Source organism: Triturus cristatus, chromosome 11 (assembly GCF_964204655.1).
Source record: "Triturus cristatus chromosome 11, aTriCri1.1, whole genome shotgun sequence".
NCBI lineage: Eukaryota > Metazoa > Chordata > Amphibia > Caudata > Salamandridae > Triturus > Triturus cristatus.
The window spans coordinates 137969506-137994909 of NC_140594.1; the positions used below are offsets into that span (position 1 = coordinate 137969506).

At 49.1% G+C, this 25404-nt stretch overlaps 1 protein-coding gene across 1 annotated transcript in view; it reads right to left on the reverse strand.

The window, feature by feature from the left end:
• TMEM233 (transmembrane protein 233) overlaps window positions 1–24889 on the reverse strand; it is a 274108-nt gene extending 249219 nt beyond the window's left edge. Inside the window, exon 1 of the mRNA XM_085633579.1 lies at window positions 24613–24889. Within this exon, the coding sequence (XP_085489705.1) occupies window positions 24613–24792 (180 nt within the window). The 5' untranslated portion in view covers window positions 24793–24889. The remainder of the gene's footprint in view (window positions 1–24612) is intronic.
• Between the last annotated feature and the right edge of the window lie 515 nt (window positions 24890–25404).

The following is a 25404-nucleotide window of genomic DNA, read 5'->3' on the forward strand; positions in this document are numbered from 1 at the left end:
AAAAAAACCGTACAAATTCAATGAAAAAACCATAGGTTTCACACACGTTATAGTTAGGAATTAGCATTTAAAAAACCTTGCAAATTCACTTAAAAAACCATAGGTTTCACACATGTTATAGTTAGCTGGACATTTCACTCATGAAAAACCATTGAAATTCCCCCGTTACAGTTAGTGCAGGCAACTATAACTCACGCGACCGCAATCCTCTGCTGATGACGTCAGATATTACATCACTGATGACATATGTGTCTTTCTGAAAAAAAAATATTTGTAATATATGTATAGCTAAAAATTAATGGAAGAAGACATGGGTAAATAAGTGTCTAAATACAGTGATGTCATATCTGACGTCATCAGCAGAGGATTGCGGTCGCGTGAGTTATAGTTGCCTGCACTAACTATAACGGGGGAATTTCAATGGTTTTTCACGAGTGAAATGTCCAGCTAACTATAACATGTGTGAAACCTATGGTTTTTTAGTGAATTTGCAAGGTTTTTTAAATGCTAATTCCTAACTATAACGTGTGTGAAACCTATGTTTTTTTCAGTGAATATATATATATATATATATATATATATCCAAACGAAATTGCTCCCACAAGCGGAGATCCACACAGGTAGGTTTTTTTTTCCCTCCCTTTAATTGTGCTTGAAACTGCAGCCTCAGGAGCAAGAACCAAACAGCCAATAGTATCATTTCGCCGACGCGTTTCAGGATGATTCCCTTAATCATGGCGATACTTTCCAAAGCAATACTGTTTCTTCACCTGGTTATAACATTGTAATCCCGCCCAGTGGGCGTAACTCACAAGGAATTCTGGTTCTTTGAGTTCATATTGTCACTACAATGAGCGTGTCTCGTCAAATCTGTTTTTCTGTTCTTAAAACACCACAGTGGGTTGGCTGTACAGTCCCGCTCCCAAAGGCTGCCATTTCGTGTTCCAAGTACGGGCACTACCTCCCAAATTGGCGGAGACTTCCAGTTCTGTCTCTCAGGGACCGCTGCTCTGCGGAGGGGCTCTCCAGCGGCCGGGGGCCCGCGGCTCATACATCCAAACGAAATTTCTCCCACAAGCGGAGATCCACACAGCTAGGTTTTTTTTTTCCTCCCTTTTATTGTGCTTGAAACTGCAGCCTCCGAAGCAAGAACCAAACAGCCACAGTATCATTTCGCCGACGCGTTTCAGGATGATTCCCTTAATCATGGCGATACTTTCCAAAGCAAGACTGTATCTTCACCTGGTTATAACATTGTAATCCTGCCCAGTGGGCGTAACTCACAAGGAATTCTGGTTCTTTGAGTTCATATTGTCACTACAATGAGTGTGTCTCGTCAAATCTGTTTTTCTGTTCTTAAAACACCACAGTGGGTTGGCTGTACAGTCCCGCTCCCAAAGGCTGCCATTTCGTGTTCCAAGTACGGGCACTACCTCCCAAATTGGCGGAGACTTCCAGTTCTGTCTCTCAGGGACCGCTGCTATGCGGAGGGGCTCTCCAGCGGCTGGGGGCCCGCCGCTCATACATCCAAACGAAATTGCTCCCACAAGCGGAGATCCACACAGGTAGGTTTTTTTTCTCCTCCCTTTTATTGTGCTTGAAACTGCAGCCTCCGAAGCAAGAACCAAACAGCCAATAGTATCATTTCGCCGATGCGTTTCAGGATGATTCCCTTAATCATGGCGATACTTTCCAAAGCAAGACTGTTTCTTCACCTGGTTATAACATTGTAATCCCGCCCAGTGGGCGTAACTCACAAGGAATTCTGGTTCTTTGAGTTCATATTGTCACTACAATGAGCGTGTCTCGTCAAATCTGTTTTTCTGTTCTTAAAACACCACAGTGGGTTGGCTGTACAGTCCCGCTCCCAAAGGCTGCCATTTCGTGTTCCAAGTACGGGCACTACCTCCCAAATTGGCGGAGACTTCCAGTTCTGTCTCTCAGGGACCGCTGCTATACGGAGGGGCTCTCCAGCGGCCGGGGGCCCGCCGCTCATACATCCAAACGAAATTGCTCCCACAAGCGGAGATCCACACAGGTAGGTTTTTTTTTTCCTCCCTTTTATTGTGCTTGAAACTGCAGCCTCCGAAGCAAGAACCAAACAGCCAATAGTATCATTTCGCCGACGCGTTTCAGGATGATTCCCTTAATCATGGCGATACTTTCCAAAGCAAGACTGTTTCTTCACCTGGTTATAACATTGTAATCCCGCCCAGTGGGCGTAACTCACAAGGAATTCTGGTTCTTTGAGTTCATATTGTCACTACAATGAGCGTGTCTCGTCAAATCCGTTTTTCTGTTCTTAAAACACCACAGTGGGTTGGCTGTACAGTCCCACTCCCAAAGGCTGCCATTTCGTGTTCCAAGTACGGGCACTACCTCCCAAATTGGCGGAGACTTCCAGTTCTGTCTCTCAGGGACCGCTGCTATGCGGAGGGGCTCTCCAGCGGCCGGGGGCCCGCCGCTCATACATCCAAAGAAAATTATATTATCCACAAAGTTTTGCCACAATGGAAGAGCCCAACAGGTAGGTGATATTCGCATTATTTATTCAAAGGCTGCAAACAAGTTTGAAATGCACATATATATATATATATGTGTGTTACAAAAGAAGTTCACCATACGCCGCACCTCTCGTCCCGGGTGCACTCCAACGCAGTGGTGGGCCGCATCAAAACCTCACTCCAACAACCGCAATCGTGCAGATAAAGACGGAGGTGCTCCAAAGGAAAGTAAATAAGTTGATTTAATGGGCTAAATCACGGAGTACTGACAGGCGTGTTTCGGCAACAACGCCTTTTTCAACGTCAGTTGTGTCTTCAAAACAAACAATATTTAAAAATGTAGGAAGTGCGTCACACATTCAAATTCATGTAAACCGAAGATGTTTGACAGGTTATACATTTCTATCTGTTTTTGGGCAGCCATCTTATAATGTATGGTGAAATCACAGCATTCAACGCAGATGTACGTCAATAAATGTTAAGAAATAATGGTATAGGAAACATCCTCAAAAATAATATATGCAATTTACTACAATTTACAAGCCAAATGTGTTAGTTCATTAGGTCATGATAAACGGGGGGAGGGATGCAGAGATCTCATTAGGCAAATATACTATGCAAATGAGTGTAATCAAACAGACAATATGAAAGTGTCCTAATGCCATCAACAAGGATAAATTTCAATTCAATCGAAAAGCCAAATGGCAACCATGCTAAATAGCTTGGTATGACACTGTCCATATCGAAAGACAAGGACAAGGCCTGAGTGAGATCTCATTCTCAAGTAATTTAGCCCTGAATGGGCAAAGTGACAAAAGTGCAAAAAAAGGGGGGTGGTTGAGGCAGGGGGGCACAGTGTGTTCCTCTCTCATTCTGACCACTCTGCTATCCTATGTGGACCCACAACTCTTCTTCATTGTTAAGTCCAACTGGAGTTTTGGTGGACAATTCAACAATGTCTCCTGTGCTTTGCAAGTGCATTACAGTGCTAGGGGAGGAAAGGTCTTTGTAGTGGGAGGCCCATGGGAGTCCCGCAGTGCTCCAGGGGTGCCTGAACATCGAAACATGGGGTCTATTCACAGATAAAATTTTGAGCAAGTGAAGCAGGACTACAGGAGTACACTTGTACATATTCTATCTTGGCTTTGTGAATCGACCTTACTTTTACACGGCATGCAAATCGGGCCAGAAGGTTCTACTCCCTATTGGTAAAAGAGCAGAGAGAGCATAGTTCTTTCTATTCTACTGATTGTATATGACTATTGCCTGACTATTCCCATTGTTTTCCAGTTCTAGACGGCTGGTTCACAAAGTCAAGTAAGTGTACATACTCCTGGAGATCGCTTTTACGTACTCCTACATACCTTTGTGATTGACCCTACAACATCTAACATTGGAATAAAATGGTACTGTTTGGAAAGTATTCATATGCAATTACTACACACTGAAAGAACTGTGAGAACAATATAAACTTATTGATAGTCAGTAAAAACATTCAATATACGCAAATCATTATACTTATAATAAAATATTATAGCATAGCTTAAACTGATTAAACCTGTATTCAGAGCTTATAAAACTTCTGTTTTCTTTTAATAGGCTAAACTATTCAAACTTTACTAAATCTATGTAGATTGTCCACAGTTTTTGGCAAAATATTCATATACTTTACAAAGCCACTAGAATGCCTTTTAAGCTGTAAAAGCATGCAAGAATTGCAACTTTACAAGTATATATACTTAGGCGGTGAAAATATAGAGCTAGTGCTTCTCACAAACATTATGAATTCACAATAAAATTATTAAAATTATCAAGACAAGAATGAGGGGCCCGATTGGTCATGAATGTAAGTTTACAACCAAACTTAACTGTGTTACACCTGCGAGGAATTCATGAAGAGATTTCCAGCAGGCGTAAACCCATCTACGTGTGCAAAGCTCCCCCTCAAGAGTGCTGCGTTCTCAGCACCTGTAAATCCCAGACAAAGGTTGGGAAAATTGGGGTTCTATGGCATGGTTAGCTTTCAAAGACTGATCTTACACAAACATGTGTTTTTACAAACTCTTTGTATTCTCTTTTCCACCCCAGAATCTTTAGGATGTTTACTCCAGCCAAGGAATGGAGTAAGTCAATTTTCAGGGTGGGAAGAGGGATGAATCACATTCAGATTTGGTCAGGCGTGGGTAAGAGGTTTCTCCACAGGGAAAAATAATGTCAACGTTGAGAAAAAAAACCTGCGTTTGCGTAGGGGATCCGACTCCCAGTGTGGGGAGTTCTGTAATGTAGGTAACTCCACACAACAGAAATAGGATCCTGAAAAGAATGTCTCATGACCTTCCCAAGATTCTGCATGGAAATCTGCGCCTAGTGCGGCTTTCCAGGCACGCATCTGTGAACATTTGTGAATTCCACATAGTCTGAAAATTACATCCAGGTGGAAGCGGGCATCTCTGCCAATAATTGTCCAACCCTCTTTGTGCATCGGAAGATGTCTGGGGGAATTTATCTTTGACATAAGCACAGCATCTCTTAATGCACGGTCAACAATTGGTAACCTTTTCAGTGATGATGTCCCACAAATTCAATACAGTCCATAACGAGATCACGAACAGATCAATATATGGCGAAGTGCACCTGCAATATCCCGAAAATCAGAGCTTTGAGCTATTACGTGTATAAATGACTGTTGCTTCTGCAGCAGCATCCACTTAAGGATGCCGGCGCTGTGTGTCTGCTTGCATCCCTGATTGTCTTTGAGTGAGGGCCATTAGAAGTTAAACTGAGATCCCTCTGGCACACAGCACTTATGCTCCACTGCCCCGAGGCACACTCAGCGGCCTTCAGCCAAATGCGGGTTTCTTTTACAGTAAATTGAAAATGGCCTACTGCATTTTCTGAATGACTGTATTAGCAGTAGTTTTATCAAGTCTTTCTCTGAAGTGGAATGAACAGGCGACATCTTTGTTTCTACTGTGTGTGAGTTGTCGATGCACGCACACTGACCCGGGGCTCCTGTAAAGGAGCAACGTTTGGCTTAAATTCTTAAAATATAAGTAAATGAATGGGACAAATGAAATGATGCTATTTTATTATTGGTTACCCTAATTCCTGTATGCTATTAATATTTTTTTTTAATTGACCATGTGTATTTTTAATATTTTTGTATTGTTTTGCTTCGTATGTTCATTTGATTTTAATTATGAGCATAGTTTTATCAATTTTCTGTTTCGCAATAATCCAAAACTGATAAGTTTAAGTAATCGAGTAGGACTGGTTCGGCTCAGTGGTTTGAAAATGTGGGAAGTGAACAGTCCAGTTACTTGAGAATAGGTTTGGGAGTGAGATCCCTCAGAGGCTGTAAGAGTTTAATAACAATGTCATGGTAATGATTTTTGGCCTCTGAGCAAGATATATCTTGGGGTTCCTGTCCGGAGTGACTTAGAATTTTATCACATATTTTCTGCTAGATCAAGTCTGCATTAGGCCAAACAATACAGAATTATACTTAAAACTTGCACAGAAAATCTGAAATATGTCTTGTCCAGATGTCCAAAAATCCTTAAGCAGGAACTGTGCACAGAGAGACTCAGTCAGAGGTAGAGACAGGCAGAGAGAAGTTGTGAGAGAAAAATCAACAAATGTGAGACTGGGTGAGATAATGACCACTTTATTAGGGTACCCTTGAAAGGTGGGGACCGTGACAATTGCCCACTTTCCTCATGCCCTAAACGTTTCTGCTGAGCAGCTTGAAGGTTTACCACAGGTCGTGGAATGGAGACAGCTTGATGATAGTCTGGTACAAGCTGTGTACGATGAAAAGTTTAATGGTTTGCACAGGATGTTGGAGATGTAAGAGTCATCGGGTCAGCACTGGGGGACAAATGTACTGTTTTTTCATGCAGCGCATCACAGTCACCAGAGTTGCTGCGTTGCTTTGTGTGACAGGGAGAAAGCAGGACAGCGCCATAGCTACAATTATTTCAGGAATAAAAGTGTAATGGCCGGAATTTGGTGCCTAGACACCAGCCAGTAATTTTAATTCCAACCCCCTCGTATCGCCATGCCAAAGTCCAACAAACTTGTTGGCCAAAGTTCTAGTACCACTGTGTCACAAAATACAAGCCCGTCTCACAAACTCACAGCTAGAATATGTTAAAACAAACACTTTCCATCCACCCACATAGCCCGTATAGACCGGTACATCATGGCTCGCCAACACCAGCAGCAACTACAATCAACACATTCACATAATAAGATGCCAAGCATGGGCGAGCCAATTAAACGAGACCGCAACCAAATGCTTTTGACAACATCCCTGGCCACACCGATGAATCTCAATGACTCATTAATCTAGGCATTGTAAACAGCAGAACCATGAACACACTACTGTCATAACATGTAGACCAAACCAGACTATTCACCATGCCAGACCAAACCAGACTATTCACCATGCCAGGACCCTCGAAACTAGCGTAAGATTGAACCAGGAGCCCAATGGTTCCATGGGGCTATGCTAACGGCAGGATGCACGCAATATAAATGTCTGACATAACATGACATAACAAGCATTTGCAATGCAACAGGTCTCACATTTATCAGAGTTAGAGCTATTAGTGTTGTAAATGACTGTCTTTTATCTATGTGTTTTAATTTGGAGTGTAGTGGATGTATGAACAGAGACACAGCCGCAGCACTACCTAGAGGACTTAGAATGAGGAATCAACACTGGTTACAGAGAAGAAGCTAGCAGTACCGTCTAGAGGACTTAGAATGAGGAATTGCTGACAGGACCAGAGTGGCAAGTAGCAGCACCGTCTAGAGGACTTAGAATGGGGAATTACCACTGGGACCAGAGAAGCAGCTAGCAGCACTGTCTCGAGGACTTTGAATAAGGAATTACTGACAGGACCAGAGTAGCAACTAGAAGCACTGCACAGACGACTAAGAATCAGGAATTACCACTGTGACAGGAGAAGCAGCTAGCAGCACTGTCTCGAGGACTTTGAATAAGGAATTACTGACAGGACCAGAGTAGCAACTAGAAGCACTGCACAGACGACTAAGAATCAGGAATTACCACTGTGACAGGAGAAGCAGCTAGCAGCACTGTCTAGAGGACTAAGAATGAGGAATTACAACTGTGACCAGAGACACAGCTGAAGCACTACCTAAAGGTCTAAGAATGGGTTACTACCACTGGGAACAGAGACACAGCTAGCAGCGCTGTTTGGAGGACTTAGAATGAGGCATCACCGATGGGCCCAGAGAAGCAGCTAGACCTATTGAATAACAGAAAAATTCACCCTGAGACCAGAAATCCAGCTGCCAAGACCTAGACCACTGGCAGGTAGTGGAAAAGCACTGAAACAAACTATCAGAAGCACAGAGAAGCAGGCCAGGTGATTATATTTCAATTTTTACTGAGCAGCCATCTGTTATCTGTGCCGAGATTTGGAAACCTGTCTTACCTTAGAGCAAACACCCTCTGTTTACATGCAGCTGGGCCAGGCTGGGTCCTCATTCCCTACAGCTGGAGGAGAGAGAACTGGGATGCTGAGACTGGGGAGGGAGAGAAGAAGAGAGCAGACTGAAAGGGTAGGGGGGCAACAGGCAGGAGCAAGAAGAGGGGGCAGGGAGATAAGAGGCAGGTGTGCTGAGTTCACTGGCAGGAGGTATAAGTTTCTCTATGGGAGAGATGTAACAGCAGAGGGAGCGAGGCTGCAGGAAACATGGGGCTGTAACGGAGGGAAGGAGAGAGAAGGAGAGGCGTTGGCCTAATGGCTAGGGCACTCGACCTTGGACCTTGGGAACTGGGTTCGAGTCTCGGCAATGACGCTGAACATCCTGTGATTCTGGGAAAATCACTTAATCTCACTGTGCCTAGCAAAAAATGAATGTGTGTCCTCATGTAACGTAACTGGTGCTATGTAAGTTCCCGCTATATAAAACACTGCCCAAAAAAAAAGAGAGGGGACATGAGAGGGAGAGATGTAACAGCCTGGGGAAGAGAGGCTGTGGCCCCAGAGACAGGGGGACTTGGAGAGGACAGCAAGAGGCCATGAGGAGGAGAGTAGGCAGCAAGATGGAGGGAAAGTTGATGGGGAGGTCGGTGGGTGGGAGAAAGAAAGAAAGAGACACACAGAAGCAGATCCTTCAAATGAGACACCAAGCATTGGAGAAGAGGTGAGAGGTGGAAGAGAGGGTGGGGGTCACTAGGTTTGAGACGAGAGAAGCCAGGTAAGGAGTTAGAGACAGAGGCAGGGACTAAACACTTTCAGACTACAGAGAGAGTGAGTGAGACACAAGAGAGGCAGAATAGAGTGTGAGGCGGCATCAGAGGGATGGGAGAGTTTACAAAAACTGACTCTAAGACTAGAAAGAGACTGAAGTGGAAGGGTGAAGAGGTGACCAGCTGCACTGGGGGAGAGTTGAGGCAGAGAAGAGAAGCAGCGAGAGATCACAGAGATGAGAAGAGAGAGAGACCGACAAGAGACTACAGAGAGAGAGAGGAGAGAGAGAGAGGGAGCAGTGAGAGGCTGAAGACATTTAAGTCACTAGAAAGAAAAGAGTGCGGGAACTGAGGGTGGGGAGACAGGAGAGAGACTGGTGAGATAGCAGACGACGGATGAGTTACTAAGAAACGGTGGGTGGCATAGGGATGAGATAAGAAATGCATGGAAGAGTGAGCAAATGAGAGTGTCGAGACGAAGTAAGGGAGAAGTGAGTAATTAAACATGGCAGAAACTAGAGTTAAATGCTAGAGACTGAAGAGTGATGAAAAACTGCATTGGGGAGGGAGATAAGAGGCTGAGAGACTAGCGCAGTGGGGAGAGAGAGGGGTAAGACAAATAACAGGAAGGACTGCACAAAGGTGGGCGAGAGATTCAAGAGGACATGAGAGACTGCACCGAGGGGAGATGTGAGGGGCAGGCGATATGAAGAGAAGGATTCAGATTATGGGGTGACAGGTGTGAGAGGCTGGGTGAAGTGAGAGTGAAAAGGGGGGATTGATCTGAGGTGAGAGATGTGAGGGTAATGGATGGAATGAAAAGGAGGGACAACTGGTCAGAGAGAGAGGTGGGAAGATGAAAGGAGGGCGAAGTTCGCTCCTCTAAATTTACCTTCTTGTGGAGGGTCTCACTCTCCTTACACTCAACTTCACCCTCCAAAGAGTTCTTCATCCCTATCGTCTATCATGGGCCTGCCCTCCAGCACCCCTTGATCCCACCCTCCTTTCAGACACTCCAAGCTTGAGAAGGATGGAATGTGGGAAACTGGAGTGAGCAGAGGAAGAGGGGTTTGAAGTGAGGGCACTGTGGGTAAAGAGGAGGACCAGAGTTTGGGAGCGGAGTATGGCAGTCTGAAGACTGTGAGAGCCCGAAGCAAGATGTCCTGGAGTAGGAAATAAGATGTGTGAGAGAGATTTAAGACTGGAGTCAGTGTGCAGAAGTAAGACTGTGGAGTCAAACAAAATATTATGGCGGAAAAGTGGATGTGAAGAGACGAAGAGCAGAACAAAGAAAAGAAAATTCTGAAGGGAGATAGAATGAGAGAGACAAGTCAGAACAGGGTAAAGGAGAGAAGTAGAAGAGGAAAAGGGACTGGTGGGCAAGAGTGAGCCATAAATGGAGAACAAAAGAAACCAGAGACTGCTAAGGTACAGAGACAGGACGTAAGCAAATGGCCCTGTGTTAACTTAAACTAGTCCGCAGATGATGTTTATAAAAGTTGCAAGCACATGTACGACGTTAAAAACAACTAAAACGAGAATCCTCATGCTAAGTAGACAGAACAGTGCAATAGAAAAAATGAAAGAACAAAGAAGCAGTGACGGAGGGGGGCACTGACGGGCACCCGAAGCTGAACACACACTGATACAAACATGTAGCAGAGCAATTAAAAAACAGTTTCCCAAACAACAGATAAGCATTGAAATCGTAATGAAACTGTACTTGGCCGGTGCTCCTCTGCAAAAAAAATGGAAGTGATGTATCCCTGCCTAAACCAGTTACGAGGCAGCAAAGCAGAGCGACACTGCACTGAACCAATTGTAAGCAGCAGGCGGGATCTAAGTCCTTTACTGAATTCACCAGGTCTTGCAGACAGCGCATGCACGCTGCCTAGGTTCGACCTAAAAAGGTGGTGAAAAAACGTGAAATTGTGGGTAAAGCCCAGCCACTAGCCAGGGTCATCAACTCTTGGACAAACCTTAAAGATTAACTCCAACACTGGCTTTTTGCAACCTATGTGTTCCTCTCTCACTTAAAAAGTACGCTTAGTTTTGACTCTTTAAAACCCAAGCGTTAGTTGTAGGTTTTTTGTTGCCTACACGCCATGTGTTGTGCGTGTGATGAGTCATGTTACCGAAGCAACAATAGAACAGAGCATTCCAGGTTCTTCTCCTCTCTGCCAAGAGGCCAAGTGATTAGTGAACCTTGCACTGTACTCCAAGAACCATAACATAACATAATGCAGTCTGTAGGCAAAAATTGTATATTTATGATTTTCACATAAAAAAACAGAAATTATATTTTCCATTAAGCTCAATGTCGAGGTTTTAGTGTGAAATTCAGAGTTTGGGCAGAGCAGAATTAACTGAACCCCCTACCCCCCAGTTCAGGTGCAGATTTCAGGGCAGGTCTTTTGGTTGGCTCGTGTCCCCTTCACTAAAAACACCACTGTGGTCGAGACCAGCTGAGCCCCTATTTTGGCAGCCTCTACAGAGTGTCTTCGGTGGGCGGCCAACCGCGCCAATTTTGGCTTATGTACCACCTTATGGGGTCAGGGCTTCTCTCGTAGCTAATACAACATAACAGACAAACGAAGCGAAAACGAAGCTTGACAAGATGTTGTTTTGAAACATTTTTAATATTTTATATTTCCCCTCATTTTCGCAGGTTCACCAACAGAAGTTCCCTCAGGAACAACAAAAGGTTTTTTCTAAATCTAGGTTTGTGGGCTGTAGGAACCAAGACACATCTTGTCCTGTCTTATAGAAGGGACTGGAGGTCTCGGGAATCTGGGCCTTCATTTGTCATCATCACCCCATGGGCCATTGATAAGGCTCCAGGATGATCTGCTTCCATGGTCACCGGGCCTTAATCTGCAAATTCCATGGATCGATTGATTGGTGCAAAGTTTTAATTTGTTTTACCCTCTTAACAATTGTAAACAGAGTTGTTGATTTGAACAGAAGCGTTACATTATCACTAGTTGCCTTTTGGAATGTTAGTAGTTAATTGAGGTTTTGAGTACAAGGTGCTCTGAGCACCATACATTGTGGTGTAAAGTTGCTCTTTGTGTCATATTTGCTGCTCAGGTGGTAACATCAATATTTTCTTTACCAAACTTCCTTTAGTGCCATGGTCACCTTGGACCTCCTAGATGAGAGGCCGCGGATGTGCATTCTACTGCACGTGGCTTCTGGATGGCACTGCTGCTTCTTGTAATGGAAACTGCGCATGCGCCTTACATGGCAAACGTCAGCATACGTTTGTGATGATGATACATATGCAAACGTGACGAAACACGAAGGGGCACATTTACGAGCCCCTTTGCGTCACACGTGCACCCCTCAATGTGGTGCAAGGGCGATGCAAATTAAAAATAAAATGTATGAAGCCATGCAACCACCTTGCATGCCCCTGAGTGGCTTCATATATCTCGATTAATGCAATGCAACGCAAATTGATTTTTTTTTTTAAATTTTCAAAAACCTTTATTAAGTTGGACATAAGCAGTACACAGCCCCTGTGCCTACAACCAGCAACTGGCCGGCAGCGTAATATATAAACTGAATGATGGTTTAGTACACAGCTGTCCGCCTACAACCCCTTCAGGGGCCGGCAGCGTTACAGTAAACAGTAGTGCCACAGTACGATGCTCAGTGGGGCTGCAACATACTTTACGTCATGTGATTTGTATGTGTTATTAAACCTGAGAAACCATTACAATATGTGCATAGGTTGACTCTGTAGAGGGTAGTGACCTCTCAAGCCACCCCCGAGGAATACAGTAACTCATGGTCACAGTGGCACCTGATTCGTGGTCTGTGGTGACATTTGGGATGACTATACCCTCATCGCCTTCCTGTACTCCCAAAGAGGGCATGCCAGTTCTCGGAGGGACCAACAGTCAGTAGCGGGTGCTCCGACCCGCCGATCAAGAGTGAGATCCAGGACCTCCCTCATCTAACAGAGTTCCCACCCCCCCCCTCCCAAATGGAATGATCCAGTGGAATCAGTGGCATAGAATTCGGGCAATCGGGTAAGTGAGGGTGTGCTATGTCAGCGGGTGTGATAATAAATATGTCGTAAGGGGACTCCAAATATCCACTGGTCTGGACGCTGTGGGTATCAGCTCAGCATAGCAGAGCAGTGTATCTTGGCAATGCACCATGTTGTCGATCCAGTCTTTGTATTTAGGAGCCCTGCCCCTACCCCATCTACAGGCGATTAGCCTCTTCGCAAGGAGGAAAGCAACGGTGGCAAACCGGCGAACTGGTTTCTTAATGGTTTTCGTGTACCCCAGGAGTGCCTGCATCGGAGATGGTGTAAGTGAGACTCCTATCATTTCCGAAATCCCGGAATATATTTGTTGCCAGTAGTCGGCTATTTCCCGGCAGCCCCAAGCCATGTGCAAAAAATCTGCCTCTGGTGCGCGGCATCGCCAACAGAGATCATCCCCTCGGAGGCCCACCCTACACATGTGAACTGGAGTACAATAAAGACGATGCAGGAACTTGTAGTGGATAACTCTGAATCGACTACTGGAGGAGATCTGTGCGGTCTGGAGACAACAATAACTCCAGAGTTCGTCCTCTATGGGTATCCCTAAGTCAGCCTCCCACCTGGTGCGGGCCCTGCAGGTTCCCGGGTCGGACACCGCACGTATAGAGTGATATAGATTGGAGACCGCGTGTGCCGGAGTGGAAGCTTTAAGCAGCTGATGTAGAGGGTCTAGAGTGGGTGGTTCTTCCGGGAATCCCTCGGTCAGCGATCGCACCCCTCCCCGCAGACGGGTGTAAAGAAATGTATCCATGGGAGTGGGTGTGAGGTCCGCCAGCATGTGCGATTGAGACCGAAATAACCCGTTATGGTACAGGTCTCCCCACGTCTTGATGTTGAGTTTGGCCATACATTTCTTAAATATTTGCTCCTGCAGAATGGGGAGCCGGGGATGATATGCCAGAGGCAGCAGAGGAGAATACAGAAGTGTCATTCTGGCTTCTTTTGCTATCTTACGCCACGCTAGAGCCGAGCTGGAGACTGTGGTGTGGTGTGCAGCCCTAGTCTCCGGCGCACTAAAGATGGCACCCTCCAGTGGGATAGGATCCACTAGCCAGTGTTCCACCGCTATGTGTGGCATAAAGGGAGTGGGGCGAATCCAATGGTGAACATAATGGGCCTGAGCGCTGTAGTAATAAAGTTCGAGCTCCGGTAAATCGAAGCCCCCCTGGGCGAATGGGCGAGTCAAGACGTCCCAGCTCAGGCGCGGCCTCTTCCCCCCCCACACCAATCGGATGAGCTCGGAGCGCAGTAGGCGGAAGAAGGACCTGCCCGGGTAATATGGGATATTTAAGAAGAGGTAAAGTAGCTTGGGAAGGATCACCATTTTTATGAGAGAAGCCCGCCCTGCAAAAGAAAGGGGCAGCGTGATCCATCTGGTCACGCAAGTTTGGATATGGTCAAACGTACGACCATAATTCATCCGCATCAGTTCCGTCCTATCACGGGAGAGTAGAATGCCCAGGTAGCAGACTTCGTCCTCACACCATCTCAGAGGGTAATCTAGTTGAAAAGGCTGGGCGGCCGCGGTGAGCGGGAAGATAGTGGATTTTCCCCAATTAATGTGTATACCTGACAGGCCAGCAAATCGAATGAATTCCCTCAAGATAGGGTTAAGATTAGCAGCAGGGTCGCGGATGTATAGCGTGATGTCGTCCGCATACAATGATATGAGCACTTCCCTCTGAAGACATCGCAGAGCCCTTTCCCGGTGATGTTGTCGAAGACGAGCAGCTAGCGGTTCCATCGCTATGGCGAACAATAATGGGGAAAGGGGGCACCCCTGACGAGTTCCCCTGGATACAGCAAAGGCCTCAGAAATCCGACCATTCACCCCCACCCGAGCCACTGGTCTGCGGTAAAGGATACCGATCCATTGCGTAAATCCTATCGGCATCCCCATGTTCCGCAGGATACATTGGAGATAGTCCCACTCTAGGGAGTCGAATGCCTTGGTGGCGTCCAGTAGGACAGCCGCCATAGGCAAGTTAGGGTCCACATTGTCCACTATAGAGAAGAGGGTCCGGAGGTTGTGGGAGGTGGCTCTGCCGGGGACAAATCCCGCTTGGTCTGCCAGTACCAGGCCCCCCAATATTAGCTGCAAGCGATTGGCCAGTACTTTGGCCAAGATTTTTGCATCACAATTGATTAGTGAGAGTGGCCTGTAGGAGTCACAGTATTGAGGCGGTTTCCCGGGTTTTAGAAGCGAGGTGATCAGGGCTTCCTGCATGGAGGGGGGAAGTGTTCCGGATTCATGAGCTTCCATATAAACCTCCCGAAGCACCGGCGCAAGTAAATCCTCGTATGCCTTGTAGAAGTCCATAGGCAGGCCGTCCAGGCCGGGGGCTTTCCCGGGTGTCATCTGCCTGATAGCGTCCCTGATTTCGTCCAGACCAATGGGTTCAGCTAAGAACTCCCGGTGACGATCTGAGAGCCAGCCCAGCGTCAGCTCCCTCAAGTAGTCGTCCATATCTAGTGCACCCACCCTGGTAGTTGAGTAAAGGGCAGAATAATGGGCAGTGAAGGCAGCTAGAAGCGAGTCCGAGTCTTGCAGGGGCATCCCGTCACCTCCCTCCAGTTCCAAAACGAAATTTGAGCCTCTTGGGGGCCTAACCATTCCCGCTAGAAATTTCCCGGGCCGCTCGCCCTCACCGTAAGCCCTCGCCCTAAAATATTTACCCCGGAATTTGACCTCCCTCTCGGCGGTGGAGGTGTAGTCCGAAAGGGCCTTTCTGTATTGTGCCTGTGTATCCGAGTCGGTGGCAAAGTCCGGTCGGGTTTCGAGCGTGTGTAGTGTAGTTTCCAATGTGCGCAATGCGGCACGCAAAGTCCTCAGTATTCCCGAGCTCTTTGAGATGCAGATGCCTCGCACTGTGACCTTCAGCGCTTCCCAGAGAGTAGCAACTCGCTCCACTGAACCCTTGTTGTGAGTAAGAAAGTCGGCAAGCTCCTGACCTAGTTCAGAGCGGAACAGTTCATCTAGTAAAATGTTGGGTTGGAGTCTCCAGGCGGGTGGCCTACCCATTATGTCCGGTAAGCGGAGCTTAACCAATACCGGGGAGTGGTCCGAAAAAGTGCGTGCTACGTGTTGGACTGTGACCAGTGAGGGTGCCAATCCTCTGGAAACTAAAACGTAATCCAGTCTGGCCCATGTGGCATGGGCGGTATTCCAGTGTGTGCCCTCCGTCTGAGTCGGGTGTAAGTGGCGCCAGGTATCTACGATGTCCTGAGCATCGCAAATGTCTCGTAGGTACTTGTGTGTGGTGGTGTAGTGTTGGGCAGAGGGGTTGGATCTATCTAAAGCAGGATTAAGCACAGCATTAAAATCTCCCCCCCAGATAAGATGTGTTGAGCCCACTTCCCTGATCTTGTTCCAGAGAGCAATGAAGCTGCTCGGGTCGTCACAGTTAGGACCATATGAGCAGGCAAATGTGACAGTTTCCACTCCCATCCTGCCCCAAGCCATGCAATACCTTCCCTCCCGGTCTACAGCGTCACCCACGGGAACAAACGGGACATTTCTTTTTATCAGGATTGCAGTGCCCCTTGCATAGGACGAATAGGAAGCGAAGGCAGAGTGCGCCGCCCAACGGGAGGCAAAGGAACTCCCACGTCGGGGATCCATATGTGTCTCCTGCAAGAATGCGACCTGGGCCCCCACCCTGTCAAGAGCTCCCAAAATTTGTCTCCTCTTTCTAGGGTCACCCAACCCTCTTACATTCCAGGTGATAACGGAGAGTAGTCCCTCCCCAGTGATGTCAAGGTTCACCACGTGACTCATATCTGCCGATGGGTGAAGAACAAGTCATGAGACTCACTGTGCCGTTCCCTCTTTGGTGCCACTGTGCCGTTGAAATGTCAGATGTTGCATCAACGCTATGCCAAGTAACCATATCAGTATGTACTGTAAACTTAACAAGAACAACCCCTTGAAATCCTCCCTGCCCTCCCACTCCGACAACCCCAACCCGTCGGGCATCGCCCCCACCCCACTTAATCCCACAACTTCGAATCATATCCTTCTGGGGAATACCCAATTGGGGGACACGAGGGCTCCGGACCTGCCTCCAACTCCCCCGATATTGCACCCGCTGTCCGCTAGCGACAATAGCCTGCGGAAAACACGGGAGGGGGAGGTAGGTGCCAAGGCAAGATACAGATGTAGTGCACATCCAGGAATCCAGGGGATAATTAAGGCTCAACTGGTTGTAGCCTACCAAGTCCAGGCTAGAGCCAAAAGCAACCGACATAGCGAGCGCCCGGGCCTAAACCCCAGGCGAGAGCAGAGCATAATGTCAGCATTGCGAGGATCCATTGCAGGAGCTGTGAAGATGCGATCAGTCAAGAGCAGAAGTGGGCGAGCGGGAGCCTGCCTCCCCCGACTGGGACTCAGCAGCACCGCGGGCCCGCCTGCAGTCCTTCAGGAAGAGTTCCACCTGAGAAGGGTCCTGAAAAATGTGGGGCTTGCCTTGATGAAAGACCCTGAGCCGGGCCGGGTACAACATGGAGTATTGGATTTCGCTTTGCATAAGTCGTTTTTTAACCGGGCCAAATTTACGGCGAGCCTCCTGCACCGATTGCGTGAAATCTGGAAAGAAGGAGAGGGTGGTATTCTCGAACCGGACAGGTTGCTTCTCCCGGGCGAGGCGGAGCAGGGTATCACGGTCTCTATAGTTCAGGAATCTGATAAGTACAGGCCATGGAGGGGCTCCCGGCACCGGGCGAGGGCCCAAGGTGCGATGCGCCTGCTCCACCACCAGTTGTGTCGAGAAGGCAGCGGTGCCAAACAAGTCAGCAAGTAATTTTTCAATGAAGAGCTCCATTTTGCCCACCGCGGTGGACTCCGCCAACCCAAGAAGGCGTACATTATTGCGGCGTGATCTCGCTTCTAAGTCCTCATTCTTATCAGCGATCACCTTAAGCAGTCTCTCCATCTGCGATACTTTGGCTTCAGTGGCCGTTGCCCCATCCTCCAGGCCTGAGATCCGCTGTTCAGACTCCTTGACCCGCTCCTCTTGTTGATCAAGTCTATGCACCACTGAGTCGAGGCGGCGTGACATGCCGTCAATCTTGGAGACTATGGAGGTCAGGCTTGTTTGCATGTTAAGGAGAAGCGCCTTCCAGTCCACTTCGTCAGTATCCCTACCATCAGGGTCGCCGTCTCCCGGCGGCGGGGCACGGGATTTTTTTTTTGGGGTGTCAAAGGGGAGCCGGGACTGCTTGGTATCTGACTTCCCCATTGTGAGAGGCTAGCAAGTCTGACGTGCCCTGTAGGTGCGCCGGTATGGGAGACCCCCTCCGGAGTCGCTACGACCACGCCGTGGAGATCGATAGGCCGCAACGGTCACACCTGGTGCCGCTCGGTGACGGCGGATGTATGTGTTATGGATTGGCAAGAGGGGTAGGGGTCACCCTGTCCACGGCAACAACTGTGGAGCTCCGTCTCGAGGCGGGGGCCCTGTGTCCCGCCGTAGGTCCACTAGTCCCACTCCGCAGAGGCCCCAAAGATTTAAGGGAGACAGCACAATCTGGTGCAGCAGATGGGAGCAGCCTGGGTCAGGGTTACAGTCCGCCGAGCATATCAGCCTCTTGGTGCGGCAAGGAAGCGGGCCAGCAGCGCCAGTCTCCGTGGGTCCCACCGAGTCCTAGGGGGGTCCAGCCAGTGTAGAAAGCACCACACCCTCAGTTGGGTTTACTCCGGGTCCGGCGCGGTTCCGCCCAGGCAGCAAGCGGCTCACTGCTGGGGATCGGGGACGGAGGGGGGAGAGTAGGAGGGGGGGGGCCCCCGGCAGTTGGGATCCCAGCCTCCGCGAAGTTTCAGGGCAATAAGCGGGCCGGAGATGCAGCACTCCCCCCGCTCCAATGCGACCAGTTCTGGTATGCCGGGGTCACAGATGGCTCCACCCCAGCGACTCCCCAGCACCCCTTCACCTTACCGGCACCTCAGGAGGGCAGCCGACTCGCACCGCGGTCACTTTTCGTCCTTTCCCGTAGTTGCAGCGTCCCGCGGCCTTCCGCCCACGTGTGAGCCGCGGCCTCGCGTACACACCTCCGCCGGCCGCCTCGCGTCACTGGTTCCGCAGTCGCTCCCGCTGAAAGTTGCGGCGGCTGTTGCTCCGGGTACACCCGGCAGAATGGCCACAGGTGCGTCGCAGCCCCAGCCCAACACTCGGCGCTGCTCAAATTCTGGTTTCCAATGTGCAGGATGGGCTGATGAATTACGAATCTCGCCCGGCGGGCGGGAGCCTCACGGATGTGCGGCCATTGCAGTCCGGCGCCCTCTAGCGCCCCCATTGATTTGTTGCATTACTCTGCGCCAGAGAGAAATTTCAGGACTAGCTTTAGCGCTGGTGCCGCCCAGTGCAACAAAGTTTGTTTGCGCCACCAATCACCACCTCTGCCACAGATTCCCTCACTACCACCCTTTAACAAAGCATCTCAAGTCTCCATAACAACTCTCTCTCAGACGCATTTATTTTTTCTTTTTATAGCGCTGTCGCCACTCATACCAGTGTAGGGCGTCAGAGCACTTTACATCACACACACTACACAGAGACACTCAATCATATTTGTGTAAATTAGTGTACAGGAAACGTTACATAAGACAGAGGACTACAAGGTGTAGGAGTCACGTCATCCATACTGGTATGCAGTATAGTTTATTAGTGCTTGGTCTGGAGAAGCACAAACTCAGAATTTAAAACGTTACACCGCAGTTGGGGGGTCATCTTTAATGATCTGTATTGATTTTTATCCAAATGCACCCTTTTTCAACATTAGGAGGCTGAAAGACTGGGGAAAGAATCATAACGCTCTTATCTTTACCTTGCAGTTTGCATGCAGCTCTTTGATGACAGTTAATACCTCACTGTTCTATGTTGGGATTATAATGTATAAACTGCAAGTAACAAAAGGATCTCAGACAAAAGCAGTAGCCCACTGACCTATTTACATTATATGCACTTTGTGATCTGCATGGTACACGTTCTTTGCAGCAGGCACATTAACCCTCTGCACTACTTTATGATGAGACAAAACTTCCTCTAGACAAACCTCTGATCTCTCTCTAGGAAGAACATTAATCACTGGAGTTATCTGAGCATTTATATTGTTGCCTGAAAATTTCTGCAGGCCAGGAACACGGCAGCAGGTGTTTAAACACCAAAAAATACTTGCAAACACGATGCCCTGCCCGCAGTCAGTGCTTGGTGTGGTCGCACCAGTCATACCGCCCTAGAGCCAGCCCTGGGCATTTCCATGGGCCCTGCGTGAGTGTTACCATGCAACATCCATGGATTTTAAAGCAATCCCAGATTTACAAGAAGTGATAGACCTGGGAATGCGAAAAAGACCTACGCCTCCCCAGGTGAGGCGTAACACGGGGAAATATGTTTATTTCTCCTCTTTTTTTCCTCTTTCTGTGTGTGCTGTATTCTACAGCACACATAGAAAGAGGGAAAGTCCTCTAGGGATTGTTTTTGTGCAGGAAGGTGCCCCTTCCTGCACAAAAACAGTCCTCCTTACAATGCAGGCACCCTTGCAACATGTTGCAAAGGTGCCTGCGTTGGTGCTTGGCAGCCGAAAGGGCGCCAGCGCTGGGGAAAAGGCAGGAATGCGCCATACTGACTTAAATACGGTGCATTCCTGCCCTTTCACGCAGTGCAGCGCAACAAGGTGACTTGCTGTGCTGCGTGACTTTTTCATAAATAGACCCCAAAACATATCTAACATCCCACAACATGCCAGTTGCTGAACTGACACTGATAACAGATATTTATTGTCAATCAAGATGATGTTGAAATTGTTATCGTCCTTAGAACAATGACAGGCTGTGTGTACCCTTTGTGATAGGGACCTGTCACCACAGCGTTGCACAGTTTTCCCCGTGCAATGGATGCACTTATCCACTAAAATCAACTTGCTGCGCTGCCCTATGTCACAGGTAAAGGGCAGGAATGCGCTGTATTTATCCAATATGACACATTCTTGTCCTTTTCCCTTGCGCTGGAACCGTTTTGTCAGCCTAGCGCCAATGCAGGCACACTTGAATGTTCCTGGTTTGCTGTCTGCTGATGGAACACCCCAGAAAGAGCTCCAGGGTCAAGGGTCAACTCACCTGCACCCCTCCCCCCTCCACACCCTTAATATGCTTACATGTTGAAGCTTAACACAGCTTTCCCTATGCACGCTGCCGTATGCTGCCACTCCCTCCCTTCCTTCGCACTGACATTTCTTATTTGAGAATACGGGAAAGTCACAAAAATAGGGGGCTTATTTACAAGGCTTGTGTGCTGCTGGAGCGTCACTTTCTGTGACATTCCGGTGGCACACAGAGCTTAGCCATACTACAAGGCCACGTTTAGCCACCCTGCGTAGCATTTCAGGCCTTGTAGATATGGAGTGAGGCAATGCAGCACAAGTCGCGGAGTTGCCTCATGCTAAGATGGGTAGGCGGCGTCTCCCCAGGGGAGGTGCAGGGGAGGCATAATGAGGAAAAATAACATTATTTCTCCTCGTTTTTTCCTCATTCTATGTGTGCGGCATTCAGCAGCACACATAGAATGAGGAAAACACCTTCAATCATTGTTTTTGTGCAGGAAGGCGTCCCTTCCTGCGCAAAAACAATCATGCCAACAACACAGACGCCCTTGCACCATGGTGCAAGCGTGCCTGCGTTAATGCACGGCTGCTAATTGTGCACCGGCGCTGCCTGAAAGTACAGGAATTCACTGTATCTTGTAACTATGGTGCATTTGAGCCCTTTCAAACTGGCGTAGGGCAGTGCCGCAAAATAACGTGCAGCGATGCCTTATGCCAATTCTTTGTAAATATGCCCCTAGGTTGTTTTAGCGGTTGTGTATCACAATACTGAGGACAAAAATATTGTGCCACCAAAGTATCCTAGCCTGACAAAATATCCCGAAGGCGAGTACGCGCTGCGGTGGGTAAATGCACTGTTCGAAACTCCACACCCGGGCACAAGGGAGGTCCACGGATGTGTAGTTAATAATAAACCGATACTTAGCGCCATGTACTCCCCGTCATGCTATTTTGTAGGTCGTCGAGATTCTGGCCACAATATTTTAATATCACAATATTTGAAATTGGATATTTGGGTGAGTAATACACCTGTTCGCCCAACATGTTTTGGGGCATTGGGTGTTTTACTCTATGATGAGGGTTTTTTCTTATTTATTTATTTTGATGTATTCTGCTTGGTGTGTTTCCAAGGCGATGCCACAACGTGTTTTTGCAAGCAAGCGCAAAGGAATGCAAATATCGCGATACAGCATAACCAGGGCCAGTGCAATGCGCGTCTGCTGCCGCCATCTGACGAAGTAGTTCCCACCTCTGCACTGACGACACCATATGCTGCAGAAGAGGGTGATGCCAATGTAAAATGGTTTCTAGTTCAAATGGAACACAAGTTATTAAAAAGCGCGCGTGGCATGTTTCCAAGAAGCAATTTGCCTTGCGCAGTCAACCTATTCCGAGTCTGCATTTATTGAGAACGCGCGTACCGGAAAACCTGAGCGCTTTTCAGGGCACGGATGGTGCTCCCTGAATTGATGGGCCAACGGCCCCTGCCACCCCGCCCGGGGACTTGGCACAAGTGCCTCCTCGCGGCACAGGTCGAGGCGTCCTCTTTCTCACCGCAGTCATCCTCTACCTTGGCACACACGACCCTCTTCCCCAACTGGCACGTGCCACCTGAAGCCTTTCTTGATATCAGCCCACTGAAACCTTCCACCCGCGGCACCCGGAGCCCTTGCAACCACTGAGCACTGGAACAAGTCCATCTCTCACACTTGGCACGTGTCGTGTCCTTCTGGACCCTGGTGCAAACCCCCTTTCACCGCTGGCATACACAATCCGTCACAGGTCCGGACACACACATTCATCTCACCCCCTTGGCGCGGGCAGTGCCCTCTAAACCCCACAGCACACAATCCTTCTCAGGTCTGAGACACACTTTTTACTCCAAGCCACGCAGATCTGCCTACGGCGCACACGCCCTTACTCCTATGGCTTACACTAGCTCCCTGGCGCAGTGCGGGCTCAACTTTTCACCCTGACGCGCACTCCCTTATACCCCTACCACATACACTAACACCCGTGGCGTGGGGGCACTGCACTTGTCCCCTTGGTGCGCACTGACTCTCTTAAAACCCTAGCACATACGCAAACCCCCGTGGCGTGGCGCGCAGCACTTCCCACCCTGGCGCGCACTCTCTTCTACCCCTAGCACATACACAAACTCCCAAGCGTAGGTACCGCGGCATCACTTCTCGCCCTGACTGTACGCAGTTCCGTAGCACATTCACAAACTCCTAGGCGTGGCGCGCAGCACTTCTCACCCTGGCGCGCACTCTCTTATACCCCTTCCACATACACAATACCCCGTGGCGTGGCGCGCAGCACTTCTCACCCTGGCGCGCACACCCTGATACACCGGCATACACAGTCATTATCAGATGCCGCTAGGGGATCATCAGTTCTCTGCTTCTTGGCAGGCTGGGACGCACAGCCCCTTCCCCTCCCGGGAGACGCTCTTACCGTTCGCGCACACAGTGCTTTTATATCGTCCGTGGCGCGGTATTTTTCACCATCTGTTTTACAGTTCTTTACAGCAGGACAAGCAGAGAGCTCTTTCCCACCCCGTCACACCCCACTGGCTCATGCGGTCCTGCTAATGCTTTAGACACGGGCACGCACGCCGCTGCAGCGCGCGGTGCAGAGGACCACACCTTTGAGCCCTTTTCAGCCAGAGGCGTATGAATTTCTGTGACATTTGGGAGCCTCGGGAACCCTTCGGAGACCCATTCTACAGGGACCTACCACTTTATGTTACTCCACTGGCACCCAGACACACCCTCACTTGTACGAACAGTCATCTATCGCTAATGATGTGCGTTCTTGCAGGTGACACGCGCAAGCCTTCTAAACTCAGAAATACACACTCATCGCCTTTGGTCTTTTTCTCCGCTGACGCGCATCCAGTGTCCTCCCTGGGTACGCGGACCCCTAGCCCTGCCCGCTGAGTACACACATTACAATTCTCCCTGGTACATACACTCTCCCTGGCGCAGCGCGGTCTTTCCGAATGGCGAATCCAGCCACCCTCCTTCGTATCGACACTCAATCCACTTATCACATCATGTGCCTCCCTGTCACAAGTAGAACTCTTGGCCCTTGGCATGCGCTCAGGCACATGCCTGGAGCACAAGCATTTACTCCTCGCCCCGGAGCCACGCGCCCCTCAGTCGCCCACCCAGGGCACGTGCGCTCTGCCGCTCCGCACACGCACGCCCCATGTCCATCCTGGCACGCACGCGCCTCTGTCAGCCTCGCCGCGCACACTTCAGATGTCTGACTGTAGCACTCTGCTTTCTCGTGGGTTGGGCAGGCGTGGCTGGCACTGAGCTGGGGAGTCGAGGATTGAAGCAACTCGAGCTGCCCCAGTGACCATCTGACATTCCCATTAGGAGTTCTGCCAGTCACGAGCTCGGAGCACCAGACGAACGGCTCCCCTTTTAGCCCGGAGATCACTTTTAGCAACATTTTTACGCCGAATATATCTAGCTAGAGTCCTTTCCCGCCCATTAATGTGTCCACATGGGCAAAAGATGCTACAAAAAGTTCTGCGTCGCTCCTTGAGGCTAAACGCGGAAGTCTCAACTTTGCCACAAAAATACACCTGTTCATTCTCACTTTAGTTCCTGTGTTTGTGTAACGGTAAAAGGAAATAAAAATCGGACGTGCCATTCACAATAAACTTCACGACGGGCGGTCATTACAAAGAGCGCCACTCACACACTCACCATGATCGAGAAGACGAAGGCCACGATATTGATGGGGTAGGCTGGGCAAAAGCAGCTGAAAATGGTGAGGAAAAGGTAGTTGTTGGGCTGCGGGGGCTGCGGGATTTCATCGTCGACGTTGGTGTCCCGGCTGGTCTCGAGGGTCCGCTTGAGGTCCGAGTTGGAGGTGGGTTGAGACATAGAAAGGCCTGGAGGGCAGGGTGAGTGAGGTCCAGAGGGTGCAGTCACTGAGTCCGCGCGCTGCTTGGCTGGGGCTCCGCGAGCTTCTCTGAAATCCAAGTCGGTGGCTCAGGGGAGACATTACCTCATCTCTCCTCCTCCTTGCCAGTCAGAGCAGCAGGAAGACGAGCAGAATTGGGCGCCAAGTGAGCGTGGAGAGGGGCCAGGTGGGCGCTGTGGGCTCGACGGCCAGGATGGAGCGCTGTGGCAGAGGATTGCTCCACCGGGAGTTCAGGAAATACCCAGGTGACCTATGAAAGTCTGGCGGGACTGGGGCAGAAGCAGACTACAGTGGACATAGCCCACTGCCCCATCCTACCAGACTTCCAAAGGAAGTGGCAAATCCGTCAAATCACACAAATGCCAGGCATAGTGGAAGTGGCATCACACGCCCTTTGACCCCTGGTGATAGCACAGTGTCTCCCCATATGGCAGCCTTGTCTCGCCCGCATGGTTTCAACAGACTCATATTTGTGGATGCGAGCCCAAGGCAGGGGTAGCAAGGGCAGTGCCAGCTGTACCAAAGGGCATGCAAAACACAGCTCCAGTGACTAATGGCGAGCCCTGAGTGAC